This window comes from Akebia trifoliata, chromosome 1 (genome assembly GCF_017979445.1).
Source record: "Akebia trifoliata isolate Shusen 1 chromosome 1, ASM1797944v1, whole genome shotgun sequence".
In the NCBI taxonomy this organism is placed as follows: domain Eukaryota; kingdom Viridiplantae; phylum Streptophyta; class Magnoliopsida; order Ranunculales; family Lardizabalaceae; genus Akebia; species Akebia trifoliata.
The window spans coordinates 35,297,044-35,311,758 of NC_141375.1; the positions used below are offsets into that span (position 1 = coordinate 35,297,044).

General features: G+C 36.4%; 2 protein-coding genes across 2 annotated transcripts; one reads left to right on the forward strand and one right to left on the reverse strand.

The window, feature by feature from the left end:
• Nucleotides 1-82: 82 nt before the first annotated feature.
• LOC147412118 (nuclear poly(A) polymerase 4-like) lies at nt 83-6,030 on the reverse strand. The gene is made up of 10 exons (XM_086456498.1): nt 5,853-6,030; nt 5,696-5,773; nt 5,412-5,519; nt 3,838-3,900; nt 3,603-3,764; nt 1,818-1,931; nt 1,675-1,737; nt 1,255-1,584; nt 1,008-1,172; nt 83-849 (listed from the first exon to the last, which is right to left on the reverse strand). Exons 1-10 carry the CDS (start codon nt 5,970-5,972, stop codon nt 568-570), a joined length of 1,485 nt encoding a protein of 494 aa, XP_086312624.1. The 5' UTR covers nt 5,973-6,030; the 3' UTR covers nt 83-567.
• A 5,140-nt stretch (nt 6,031-11,170) lies between these two features.
• On the forward strand, nt 11,171-14,273 carry LOC147412119 (protein IQ-domain 26-like). Its single transcript, XM_086456507.1, has 4 exons — nt 11,171-11,725; nt 12,140-12,562; nt 13,107-13,313; nt 13,410-14,273. The coding sequence occupies exons 2-4, from the start codon at nt 12,182-12,184 to the stop codon at nt 14,073-14,075; spliced, it is 1,254 nt and encodes a 417-aa protein (XP_086312633.1). The 5' UTR covers nt 11,171-11,725; nt 12,140-12,181; the 3' UTR covers nt 14,076-14,273.
• Nucleotides 14,274-14,715: the final 442 nt, after the last annotated feature.

Here is a 14,715-nt window from a genome sequence, read left to right on the forward strand (position 1 = left end):
GAAGATGACTGAAATTCCCTCATCTTCAACCTGTTACGATAATCATTTTTCTTTTGTATCCCTAAAATCAACAATTAAAAAAAAAAACAAAAAACAAAAAAAGTTACATAAACATTTTGGACCTCAAGCACCAAATCATAGTATGTCTACATTATGGCGAAAGGCAAGTGGTGACTGTGTTGTGAAGCTACGTTACATGTGTTCTCCTCTTGCAAGGGATTGGTTTCAAGATGTTTGCGGTCGAAATCTCAGAAACCTAAAATAAAGGACATAACCAAATAGAATGGCAAAAAAACTGAAATATAAAATCCTAAAGCCCAACCCCTTTCTCTTTGGGGGCAGCACATTAGACCTGCTACTACTTTCAGGAGATAGGATCGACTCAGGCATCTGTGGACTAACAGTAGCCCGTCTCTTTGGTTTATTTGGCCTCAAATCATCCACTTGTCGTCCAGCATCCTTCCTTCTCTTTAGACATCCAACGTTGCACTCTTCACCATCATCTTTATGAAATGATTTCTTCTCCCCGGGCTCATGACTTGTAGTAAGCCTTGTTGATGGTTGAGGTCATTTATACCCTTTTGGATACACAAATGAAGGTATCTGCTTCTTACGTACATGAGAAACACAAATTTCCATCCCTGGTTTCCAAAACATGTACATGTTCACCGAATGCTTGAATTCATCGACTGTTCCACGAATATCAAATTGCTGTCCTTCTTCCACTACAACCCCTTCTTTCCTCTGTAAACCCATAAAAAAAGCACAATGTGAACTCTGCTTGGAAGTGTCTATGTACTCAGTAGGGTATGGATGGCACTGCAACTTCTCAAGTGTGTCGCGCTCTATCTGCAATTTGTTTCAAATGGAGAGCAAGGATGAGAAAAAAAAAATCGTCATTTGTCTTGTTCTTTTTTACCCGTCTTTAGACAGGTAGTGATTTTGATTGAAGTATGGACTTTTGTGTCTCTTAGTCCTTAGCTCAATCCCAATAACATATATTTTACCTTCAGAGTCAGCTGCCTCAAGCGGGATTCTACCCATCCCTTCCAAGCACGCAAATCATCAGCATCTGTTGCAACAATATCAACTTGCAAATAATTCTTATATGTTTCAAAGAAAAGGTATGGCTCAAACAGAACACTCCACCGGGCTTTATTCAGCTCAATCTCCTATATCAAAGAAATGAAAAAACGAGTATGTTAGTAACCAAGAGTAGATAAATAATAGTTAGAAAATTCTGCACAATCTTACCTCACAAATATTGTTACCATTCTGGAATTGCTCCATCATAATCCGAAGAGTACTCTTTGAGACATTGTAGCTAGAGTTCATGCAAGGGTAAGCAGGTGTAATAATCGGCATATGATGAGTTCGGTCTCGTGGGTTCTTGCGAGGATCCCATACAGGAAACCCAAGTTCATCCTCTTCTATCGGACAGAGCATCACAGGGTTTGGCCAGCGCCACTGTGTATAAACCCTAAAGAATCGGGAAACTAGCATGCTGGGAATGGCATTAGGATAAAGCTGGCATATACGAGCAACTAAAAGAGCCCAATTCTCACCACCAAGAAATCCAGTCACCTGAACAAAGCAGAGCAGGAAAAAATTGAAAATTGCAATCTTAAACTGATCGCCAAACGAGAAATGTAACAGTTAAGGAGCATGTCTTACATTTGAATATACACCACGCCTTTTAGCCCAAAACTTTAAACATCTGAGTGTCATGCGAAAATGCTAAAAAAAGATACGGCTCCAAATAAGGATCTGAGAACCCATAAACTATAATTCCAAGATTAAGTATTTTAAATGTTCACCTCAACATTGGGAACAAGTCGGAGAATTTGATATGCAACCCTGCAGCCGGTAAGACTTCGGACAGTTTGCTCGTCAACGTTGTTCAGTACAGACCCACAGGAGATGTTCAAGTCCTGTACAAAAGTGGTTACAGATACGGGACATGGTAAAGCCAAACAAAAGCAACAATATATAACTAATTTGATATATGAGAAATTATGAGTATCTATTAACATCAAACAGGAAATTCAGCTTAACATGGCACAACATGAAAAAATTAAGAGCTAATGAAAATGCAAGCCACCCCAAATCTTTAGGATAAAGGCACGAAGCAAAGGCAATGAGGGAATCCAATCCAAGCTTTCTTTACCAATCGTGCATCAGAAGAACAAACTATGTTTGAACCGTTAAGTTTCCAGCCATGAGACCGACTGTAAGAATTCATGGGGATGAATTAAAAGCAAGATTGTCTGGATTCACAATAGTTCACATCAAGACGGTATGTAATGTTCCAGGAGTGACATTTTGCACATTGGAAAAGAACTTCTCAATAAATGCAGCCATGGTAGAAAAGTAGTACGTGGAATGTGGTGGCAAATCTTATCTCCCTAAGTGGAGACCAGCAACATTGCCCCTACCATTTTTCTAATAATTGCATGTAGGAAGCTACTATCTTTAAACAATCAATTATCAGAAAATTAAATCTTAAATTTACAAACCAGAAATTCCTGCAGATAACTATGGCATGAGAGGACTTAGAAAATGCTTCAAGAAACTCCCATCATGGCATTGGACCAGAGTCAGGGATTTAAGATGGAGGTGATGGGTTAGACAATTGAATACAACTACTAGCCCATATCGCACAACCCCAACAAAGGTTAACCATGAAACTTCTCTTAAAAAATTACACGATCAGTACCCACCATATTAAGATATTGGTAACAGGTCATGCCACTCAATAAATCAGGAGTGTCACCATATCCTCACAGAAGCACCCTGAGATCAAAATCTAAAAATCTCCTCTTCCACATAAAAATGTATTCATGTGATTATGAGCAATTAAAGATAACATGAAGCCTTAAATGTAACCACTTCATACACCATCTTAACGGTGTTCTAGATTTTTTTTTAATCATTTGACTAAGTATAATATGTTATAGAAAGATTACTATATTATCTGAATAACATAAAGAGAACTGCTATTGCCACACCAACTTTTACTAATGCCACTCCAATTCCTATGTAAATCACCAAAGAATTGCACATAGTTGGTGTGGTGAGAGTAACTCTCTAATATAAACCCTACCTGCAGATACGAAAAAAAAAAGGATAACTCAAGTAAAAACTAAGAGCCTATTGATGCATGTCCAATATATACAAATAAAGGTAAGAAAGAGAAAAAAAAAAAAAAAAGATGTGAAAGCAATAGCTCAACCAAAAGAATAGATTTGATAGTCAGATACCCAAGCAGAACCAATCCAAAAGTCAAGACCTATACTGCAACTTAAAGACCAAATCTTACGAAAATTTTGATGTTTTCTAGCTCAACATGGAGGAGTCAGAGATTATTTACAAGTTCATATCTCATCAAGGGAAATATCAAGAAGTCATAGCAACTTTGAATGCATTAGCTAATTAACAAAAACAAGAACTAAATATCCTATACGCTGATGTGTAGGTAACAATACTAACATATACAGGGAAAAAAAAGGTTTCCATAACCATAAAGCCAAGGAAAATTGGAAATAAGATTTAAGTCAAAACTTTTTTTTTTTTAAAACTGAGGCAGTTTCACATGGACTTACTTCTGGAACAACTAAAAGGGAAATACTCGCATAAAGTAGATTGATTGATATTCCACATAGCGTAAATTTCATTACTGGGACATGTGCATCCGGAACTGGTTGTAGTTCAGTCACTTCCTCCATATTAGCCAGGATACCATGTAAAATGGTGAAGAAATCTTCCTGTTAAAAACAACCAATAAATTTAAATCACCTGAATACAATGATCAACACGAATAAGCCAACTGCATTGTACCTCTCGATTTATGTATGATGGCCCAACACACAGAGTGTCTATGTTAGCTCCAGGACCATGTACCTATCAACATTCCAAGTAAGTTCTCATTGGAACTCCCAATAAAAAGGGGAATTAAATAATTTCCATTAAAATGAAAAAATATCAGGAGATATGACAGTAAAGAATTGGCCAAGTGATGGAACTCTATAATAGTTTCTGGCAGCAGGCTACCTGCTGAGTAGTGTCCAAAGCAGGATTACACATTTATGGGTGACTGCAGTGATGTCAAAGATGTGTCTAGGCCCTGTTCTGGCCGCCTAGACCATGCAGGGTTTTAAAGAGTGAGGTTAGAACTGAAACCATTGTGTCCCTGACATCAGTCTCTTTCCCATCGAAGCTCAGGCTGTTGCGTTCCTTCCAAATAGTCCAACAAATGGCAAACGGGGAGATGCTCCACAAAATCCTCTTTGCCTTAGTAAAGGAGAACCCCAATTGGGGCCAGACTTTTGAACAAGGTTTGGACTGAACAAGGGAAACACCCAAGCATCCCGAACAAGGAAAGGAAATGATCCCAAATCTGCTTGGCATAAGAACAGTGTAAAAGAAGATGACTCGAAGACTCCCCATTCGCTTTGCAAAGACGACAAAAGTTTTGCATTACCCATCCTCTCCTGATTAGAAGGTCCAAAGTCAAAATATTCTCCAATGTTGCAAGCCAAATGAAAATAGGGATCTTGGTCAGAATTTTTGTAAGACCTCCTCAGTAGTGTGTAATGAGCTTATACATAGACCGAACCGAGAACAATCCATCATTCGAGTCCACCCTTAACCTCTTATCCTTAGAAGTAGGATGAAGTTGAAACCATCCAAGCACCTCAATAATCTGCCCAATGCTTGCCAAAGAGCTCTTAATAAGAGTCAAATTTCCACCCTTAGAAAGGAATTTTTTCCCAACTCTCTCAATGACGGGATCCCACAACCTATTGCTATTATAAGGGGGCCTCAAAGGTAACCCTAAGTAAGTGGTGGGAAGCGAACCAACCTGGAATCCAAAAGAAGCCACCATAAGCCTTTCCATTGGGATATCGCCAATCTAAAAATCTTACTTTTGTGGAAATTCACCGGAATACCCAAAATAGCTTCGAAAAAGCACAAAACACCACACAAAAATCTCAACTGAGAACCTGAATCATCCAAGAAAACTAGAGTATTGTCCGCAAACTGCAGATGAGATATCAAATGGCCAATCGCACCAACTGAAATCCCAAAAAGCTCCCCAAAAGTCTAGATGGCTAAAATTGACAAACAAATAAGTTTCCGACTACAGTAAAGATACAACAGCTCAAAATTAGTATTCTTCAATTTAGATTTTCAGCTATATTTGGGTACCAATTTGTTCCCTGAGTCAATTAGTATATCCTGTACTTGACAATGATAACATAACTATCTACATAGTTCGAATGCTACTTTATACAAGTCAAGATCATAACACTCAAGATTCAAATTTCATGATTATTCCATGCTATACAATTCGGGACATGTATTTAAAAATAATTTTTTTACAAATGTGCAATCTCAAACACATATCTTACCCCTAATCGATAAGATCCGAATGTAAATATAACAGCATTTGCATCCTGAACCATCTGCTCATTGTACCCTTTTTGACGAGTCAAGTGCTTCACCCAAGCTTTTACAACCTAAAACATAGAATAAACAGTAATGAAATGTGTTTCAAGAAGTGGAAAACTGAAACTTCCAAAGCAAATTGAAAAATAGTATGCAGAAAATATAAACAGCTTTGGAGAACAAATGGTGCACTTATGATCACATAACCATAATATGTTTTCATAAAGATTTTGAGTCTGCATGTTACCTGATCGATATGTGCAAGAACTTCTTCTCTCTTTATAGCTTCGTCCCGGCTATCATGAAGCCCAGCATCAACCAAGAACTTCAATTCAGCAAACAATTATTATCAGAAAAATTAATACAAAAAAAAAGCAATTTTTAATGTACCAAACAAAGCATACCTTCTCCAATTCCAAACTTATCTGAAAATCTGCGTCCGTCGGCCCAGCAATGGAAATCGGTTCTGTCACCCCAAGATGTTTTGCAAGCGATAGGGACGGCGAACCCATAGAACTCGCCATATCTACCGAGAAAAAAAAAAGTCAACCCTAATTCTCAAAACACCACAAACGAGACACAGAGTTGACAAAAAGGATGTGGTGGCGTGCATATAATCATAGATGCCTTTTTACTTGTATTTGGAGGAAAAACATCTACAGTAATGTAGGCGACACCACATCATTTTATCACCTTTGTGTCTCCGTTTGTGTCACCCCAGCGTGACTCAAATAAAATCTAGTTTAGGATGTTACGTCATTAAAAGTAAAACTAGTTATTGAGATTGATGTAGGAGTAGCGTTCAATGGCCAACAGTTTGGCAAACATTTTGGCAAACACATTTTTCAAAACATGGATTAGAGGTCTTGGAATGAGCTGATTTTTGGTGAGGATGATCTCTATGGTGAGGAGATTATCATCACCAAAAATCAGTCCATTCCAAAACTTCTAACCTCATCAAAAATGGTTTATAAAAAATGGACGGTTCACGATTTTTCAACTTGTAAAATGGGGCTAGAAGTTTTGGAATGAGCTGATTTTTGGTGAGGATGATCTCCTCACCGTAGAGATCATCCTCACCAAAAATCAGCCCATTCCAAGACCTCTAACCCATGTTTTGAAAAAGTGTTTGCCAAACTGTTGGCCACGGATAGGGACCCTTGATGTAGTTGTGTCTTGTAAGACCATTTTGAGTCCATTAACCTTGTACAAGGGATCTTTGGTAAATATGTATCAAATATTAAATTTGATTTCAAATTTAATAATTTTTTGTGATTGATTCATCAATTTCTATATCAATTTCGTTGTTATTTTTATTGGCTAAACCTTTGTCTATTACTTATTTATTGTTGCAATGACTCTAGTTGTAATTTATGTTGGTTTAGTTCAATCATTACGTAGATGTTGACCTGCGTTGGTATGGAAGCTTCGTTTATGATTTTCCTCACATGCCTATCATTATGTGTCAAAATGATGCCATTGTCCTATTTTCTAAGTAGAGTCGTGTTAGATTAATATTGAAATGTACATCAGGAGGGACATTTTTGACATGGATGTATGTCAGAATCATAGATGCTTTTTATCAAGATCAATTATCTTTCTTGTTTCAATTCGAGATTTACATTCAACTCACATGACCGACCTTTTGAGAGAACTGGTATGTATGTCTTTTCCATCTCAGAATCCCAAATACTTTCAATTTCAAAATATCAATAACGGTATTATTTTCAATTTGAATTAGTATTGGGACTATCTCGGATTGTTGCTCAATATTACACCTTGACATGGAGTCTCCCAACCCCCTCAAACCTCAGAATTTACATTATACTTCATTTAGTGAGTTCAATTAAATGCGCAATAAATCATTTTTAGGATGAGAATTATCAAAGTTTGTATGTTTAAAATATAAAATTATAACTCCAAGTACTCAACTCATTTTAGGTTGGATAGTATCTCAAGCAAATACGATTTGTTGAAGTATAATTAGCCATTTCACCATAAAAAATATTTTTTTTTCTTTTATAAGGTGATTTTGGCTAATCTCATAATTTATTTTCTCAATAAAACAGTCTTGTAGATCTAACAACAGAGTGCAATAAAGATGACCATGAAGACAACAACAACAAAGCTTCATACCACGTACTTGGAGTGTGCTATTGGCTTAGTTATTAGTCCCTATCCTCGTCACATTTTATAGAGATTCTATTAGCACCCCAACTTTATCTCAACCCCAACTAAATATAATTAAAAATATATATTATAGTACCGTTCTCTCTGTTTAGAAGAACATTAGGCCAGCGAAGAGGACAGTGGGGTCACAGTAGATGATTCTCATTGGTTGATATTCTTTTGATGGATAGATGGAACCATAGATGAATCACAATCGGTCAAGGTGGTGACATGTGTAATCTCAAGATATGAGTCACTAAGTCAGGATCTCCAGCTTGACTTTGAAATCAGGCGCTTTATGTCGAGTTTGATATTTGATACCAACACACTTGAGTTGGAAATAGGAAGTCAGACATATGTTCCTTAGGTAGTTAGTTTGACTAATATATATATATATATATATATATATATATATATATATATATATATATATATATATATATATGATACAATCCTAAATAACCTTTTAGACAAAATTTTATTTTTTATTGTTAAATTTTTTTGGAATGGACTGATTTTTTATGAAGATGATTTCTATAGTCCATTCCAAAACTTCTAACCCCATGACAAGTAGTCACAAACTAACGGTAAAAATTGACGATTTTTTATTCTTCATCTTATAAATTAGGGTTAGAAATTTCAGAATTAATTAAAAATCAGCACATTCTGAAATTTTTGTCAAAATGTCAAAAGAATACCATGCATATATATATGGGGGCGGTTCAAGGGATATATGTAAAAATAATGGTTTTTCAAAATATGGGTTAAAGATTTTGGATTGAGCTGAATTTTTGCGAGGATGGTCACTATGATGAGAAGATCATCCTCACAAAAAATCAGCTCAATCTAAAATTTCTAAATCCATCAAAAGTGATTTACAAATTATTGACAAAAATTGATAAAAAAATCAACGATCCACATTCTAAATCACTTTTAATGGGGTTGGAAATTTCATATTGGACTGATTTTTTTATTTTATTTTATTTCAGACGATCTTCCCATCATAGAGATCATCCTCACAAAAAATCAACTCAATCCGAAACTTCTAACCTATATTTTGAAAATTTATTAATGTTACATTGTTTTTACATATGTTTTTTCATATGACCCTTGATCCTGACCCTACATTTACAAGTTGAAGAATCGTGGACTGTTCAATTTTTGCAAATCATTTTTTATAGGGTTAGAAGTTTTGGAATTGGTTGATTTTTGTGAAGATGATCTCCTCACCATAAAGATCATCCTCACAAAAAAATCAACCAATTATGAAATTTCTAACCCCTGTAACATAAAACATGTCGGCCAAATATTTGATAAGTGAACACTACCCTATAAGTGCAACTCCACACAAATACCAATAGCCTCACCCTTTTATGGGTCATCAAGTGATTATGGATATCCATGGGGTATGCATAGGGGTGGTAATGGGTCGGATAATATCTGCTTACCCTACTCATCCTACCTAAGTTATTCGGGTATGTATTGAATTTTATTTTATTTTTTCAATTAAGAATTTGGGTAAATTTATCTGCAATTATTTTTATCTAAATATTTTTAGAACCATGTATGGATATGGATTTTATCCAACCTGATTATCTGTTTATCCGAATTTAATATGGTAAATTCATAATAAAATACATGTATAATCCAAAATTAAAGTTTTTCCATCATTTTCATAATGAGGTATATATATCCAACTTGGATAAGGATATGAAAATAGATTCATCCAACCCATTGCTAACCCTAGGTATGTACTCCAACCATGCTACCCAAATTGGATATCCATAAATATTTTAATATTTTTTTTAATCCAAATTATTTTTCAAATGATATCCAAATGAATTTTTCTTGGCGCCCCAACTATTACGATCTCAACCATTCACTAATTTTCTTTATTTTTTTTTACTTGGGTTGTAAATGAGCAAACGTTGGGGTGCCAAAAGAAAGGATCGAGGACCTTATCTTTGCCCCCAATTGGTTCGATGCCACACAAAAAGAGAGAGACCGACATGTTGAGACGACATCGTTAATAGAGATTCGATGTAGGTGCGTGTGTTGCTATTGAAGATTTGATTCTATGATTTTTAACAGAGTAAGGAATTTCCAAAGGTCAAAAACCTTCCCCTAAACCCTACTCCAATTGTCTGGAACTTGGGAGGAGTTATCGATTTTCAATCGTGAGAATCAAAAGACCTAAAATATGGCAAGGGTTCATGTGTTGGAGTTGCAATTTATCTGCTCCACGACCCAAATTGGCAATTGATTGGAGATGGGTCGCACGATTGATATTGCATTGGAGTTTTCAGGTTACTTTTGGAGAACGTCAACCATGAAATCCAACGATCAGGATTTGTCCTTCAAATAAATATGTCAAGGGTTTACATTCTCGAGATATACGTATTTCCAAGATTTAGTAATCAAACTCATTGAATAATGCGTTTTTCCACGAGTCATGGAACTTGACCCTAATACAATTTTAGAACAATTAGTTATAAGCTTTCAATTTTCAAAATTTGGCTGATTCTTGATCTACGCGGGAACTTCGAAAAAGGAAAGTCATGGTACCATCCTTACCCATGGTACCTATTGGTCGTCCCTAGATCCAGACCATTGATCTTTTTTAAAACGAATCTCGAAGGATAATAGTTAGTTCGTAAATCGTACTTCGTACATCCCTAAACCTCTTATATATTATCAGCAAAATTAATTGATCGGATGGTTGAGATCATATCTTGTACCCTCTCACTAGTAGAGGGTATGATGGTGGACCATTCATTATTATTCTTTATTTATTCGTTTGAAAAGATGGATGAACTGCCGGATAGATAAAATTACGAAATTGCCCAAATTGGTAACTGTTGTACAACAGATGCGTCGATTTCGGGTGACATTTTCAACACAACGTGCATTTCCGTAATTGTCTAACCAATCAGGGGCTTTCTTTTCGCCTGCCATATTTGTAGTAGAATCCGTACAAAGTGACGCTTATCTCTACCAAACAAGAGGGGTATTCTAGTAAAAAAAAAAAAGTAGCATTTTTAGTAAACCATCTGTGGATTATGTGGCACGTCCCTGCCTTACAGAAAAACCAGCTAAGACACCGACACGATTTAAGTAAAATTACAAAACTACCCATACACAGTGTCCACTTGCACTGCATGGTAGTTGCATTTTCGTAAATAATGTAGATAAGATGAGCACTTTATTTTCCTTTATTTGGTATATTTTTTTTAATTCTCTTGAGAAAATAAAGAAAGATTTAGAGTCATGTACTCCATGAACTGCATAATTTACCTGTTCACGTCTTCTTTATACGCCACTTGTTAGGCTCTTGTGGGCCCACTGATCGATTAATATTTAGCAACTATTTAACAGGTCTCTATCCTATAAAACCGGCCTGATTGATTATATTCAGCCGTTCAATGGGACTTTTTGCTCTGTTTTTAGGCAGAATAAATTGGAGTTGGTTAGCAAATTAGCGTACACTAGCACCATATCACCACACTTGCTATTTTTGAAAAACGAGGAAAAATTACTGTTCATGAATCTTTTCTTACGTTAGTGCTTTTTCACTAAAGCTTCGATTCAGAGATCTTTTGCAGAAGAGTGACAACAAACCATGGAAGATCAGTAAGAGAATTTTGAAACTGCAAAACGGAAAGATCTTCAACAACCCAAAAGAGAGAAAGAAGTTACAGGTCTTGGTGGGTCGTTGAAGAAAGAAAATCCTTTAAATGGTCAAGCTTTAATGGAGATTCAGAGTTTGTGTTGCAGAGGGATGTAAAGATGTCTGATACCCATTTCTCTATTTGTTCCTCTTTTGCAAAACCCCAAAGTTACTGTAGCAGAAGTGAGCAAAGAGGACAAAAGAGTAATTTAAATTTCTAGAGAGAGAATAGTTGCAGAGAGACTAGAACACTAGGGGTGATAGAAAAATCGTCAAAACTGAAGAAATTCACGACATTGTCAGATGCTGAGAACACTGAGGTATCTTACTTTTTAAAGGACACATTGCTCCAGAAAGTTAAAGAGAGAAGTAATTAGAGAGAGAGAGAGAGACAGAAAGAGAGGTGCTTTCTGTAGATTTCGAGTTTCTTTTGAATTTGAGGTGGGTTAGTCTCTTCTCTCTCTTTAATTATAAGATTTTTCAATGGTTCTCTGTACCGGGTTGGCTGTAAATTATGTTTGTTTATTTGGGTTTTAACCCTTTTTATCTTTTTTAATCTCTTTATCTCTCTGTCACATCTTTTTGTCTTGTAATGCAGTTCTTCACGAGGTGGTGCCAGTATTTTTGCTCTTTTTTCTTTTTTAAATTATTAATTTGTGATCTTTATCGCCCTTTTTTCCCTTTCTAAAGATTACTGCTTTTTATTTATTCTTTCCTTCTCCTCTCTGTATAGAACTGTTCTCTGATTGCAACATGTAGAGATCCTTAATAACTTTTTTCTCTGAAAAGTGAAAAATTCCTTCTGGGTTTTCGATTCCTCCCCTTCTTATCATCTTCTCTATCTGTACTCTGTAGGGTTCATTGGGTATCTCTCCATTTGTTCAGTTTTTCACAAAAATGGGGAAAGCTATGAGATGGTTTAAGAGCTTGTTGGGGATGAAGAAAGAAAGGAAAGAGAATTCGACTGCTAACGACTGGAAAGAGAAGTCAAGATGGAGTTTTGGGAAGTCTGGGAGGGGTTCCGGCAGCGTGACTCATATTCCGGCTACTGAGGCTGCTTGGCCGAGATCTTATTACACAGAGACCGAGAAGGAACAGAACAAGCACGCAATTGCGGTGGCTGCAGCGACGGCGGCTGCGGCTGATGCTGCTGTTGCGGCGGCTCAAGCGGCTGTAGCCGTTGTAAGGCTTACAAGCCATGGAAGAGGAACAATGTTTGGTGGGGCACGAGAGAGATGGGCTGCAATGAAGATCCAGACTGTTTTTCGTGGATATTTGGTAAGTGGATTCTCCACTTTACCTAATTTTTTGATAAAAAAGTTTTGATTTTTTTCTTCTGATTTAGAGATTCAAGTATTGGGTCTCTGTGTTTTTTTATGGCTGAAGCCGGGTTTAAGGGTTATATTCTGTGTTCTTCTTGTTCACTTGTAACTTGGGTACTCGTGTTTTTTTTAATGGTAGAATCAGAGTTTAGTAGCTATTCTTGATTTGGTTCTGTTTGCTTTCTGTGTTTCGGTTTGGTTTTTGGTTTCTCCGTGTTCTTCTGGTTCACTTGCTACTTGGGTGTTTGTGTTTTTTAATGGAAGAATCTGAATTTAAAAGTTATTTTTGATTTGGTTCTGTTTGCTTTCTCTGTTTCAGTTTTGTGTTTGGTTTCTCTGTGTTCTTCTGGTTCACTTGTTACTTGGGTGTTTTAGTTTTTTGATGAAATAATCTGAGTTTAGAAGTTATTCTAGATTTAGTTCTGTTTTTGCTGAATTTGGTCGTCTTGATTTACTCTGTAAGCTTTGTTTCTTTGGATCTAATATGTGTTTCTATTCAGGCAAGAAAAGCTCTTAGAGCTCTAAAGGGACTAGTTAAGTTACAAGCTCTTGTTAGAGGTTATCTTGTTAGGAAACAAGCTACTGCAACTCTTCTCGGTATGCAAGCTCTCATAAGAGCTCAAACTTCAGTTAGATTGCAGAAAACACGTGACCTCGCCAACAAAGATCACAGATTTCATCCAGAATTTCGACCCCGAAAATCTATTGTAAGCTTTAATTGAAGTACTATTTCTTAAGAATATCAATTTGTTTTTGTTGTTGCTGTCTAAAGCTTTTATCTTTGGTGCACTTCTTATCTTCAGGAAAGATATGATGACTCAAGAAGTGAGCACACCACATCGTTTCACAGTAGGAGGCTATCAGCATCCATTGAATCTTCCATCAACGCCTTGGATGAAATCCCAAAGATTGTTGAAATCGACACCTACAGGACTAAATCTCGCTTCCGTAGAACCAACACATCAATGTCTGATTCTTGTGAAGACCCACATTATGAAATACCCTCATCTCCATTTTCGTGCCAAATTCTGGCTCGTCCACCCATATCCGAAAACAAAAATTGCCAAGATTTTGATTGGGGGTACATGGGCGATGAATGTAGGTTTTCAACTGCACATAGCACTCCTCGGTTTACAAATTTTAGTGGGTCGAATGCCCCGGTCACACCAGCTAAAAGCATCTGTGGATATTCAAATTTCCCTAATTACATGGCAAACACTCAGTCATTTAAGGCCAAACTAAGGTCTTACAGTGCACCGAAGCAACGGCCTGACCCGGGGCCTAAGAAAAGATTTACATTGAGTGAAATGGTGGAGTCAAGGGCAAGTCTAAGTGGAGTTCGGATGAGGCGATCATGTTCACAAATTCAAGAAGCTATAAATTTCAAGAATGCTGTAATGGGTAGGCTTGATAGATCAGCTGAGTTTGTTAGGGAGTCAGAGATGGATGACTTGCACACAAGATGGTGAGGGCAGAGAGTAAATCAGCTAACAGTGCTTCCCATTCTCTTAAATAATCAGTAGAATAGAACACAAAATGTGTGTAAATTGAAAACAGGATCTTATTGAATTTCTTTGTATCTCATGATATGATGGAGTAGGAATTTATTTTTGGTAATGAAATGTTGAATCTTCTGAATGTTTTTAAAATTTACAAGCTAAAGGATGAGGGTATTTATTAGGTTATTTTCTCTTATTTGAGAAAAGAAGAACAAGGTCAAAGGTTTTATAAGTTTGAAGACATCGGGGAGGGGGGCATGTCAATCAAATTTTCCCCAAAAATTGAAGGGGCAACAAGGTGGCATGTAATCAATTTTAAAAAACAGGGTCTCTCTCAAATATTCACCAAAACATCCCGCAAATTTTGATTAAAAAAAAAAACTGTAATGTAATGCTGTTGAAGGAACAAAAAGTAGAATTTCTTTTTAGCACAAAAAAGTTGATTTGGGATTTCATAGAATCTAGAATTGTCCACCCTCATTATGCTTTATATGTCATCTTCATTCCATGGTGGTTTCAAAATTTAGTTTGATGTCTTCTAGTTCATGGGCAAGACCAAGTTGTCTCGGACGAGTCAACTTGTCTCAGAAGTGATAAATTATTTAACTTG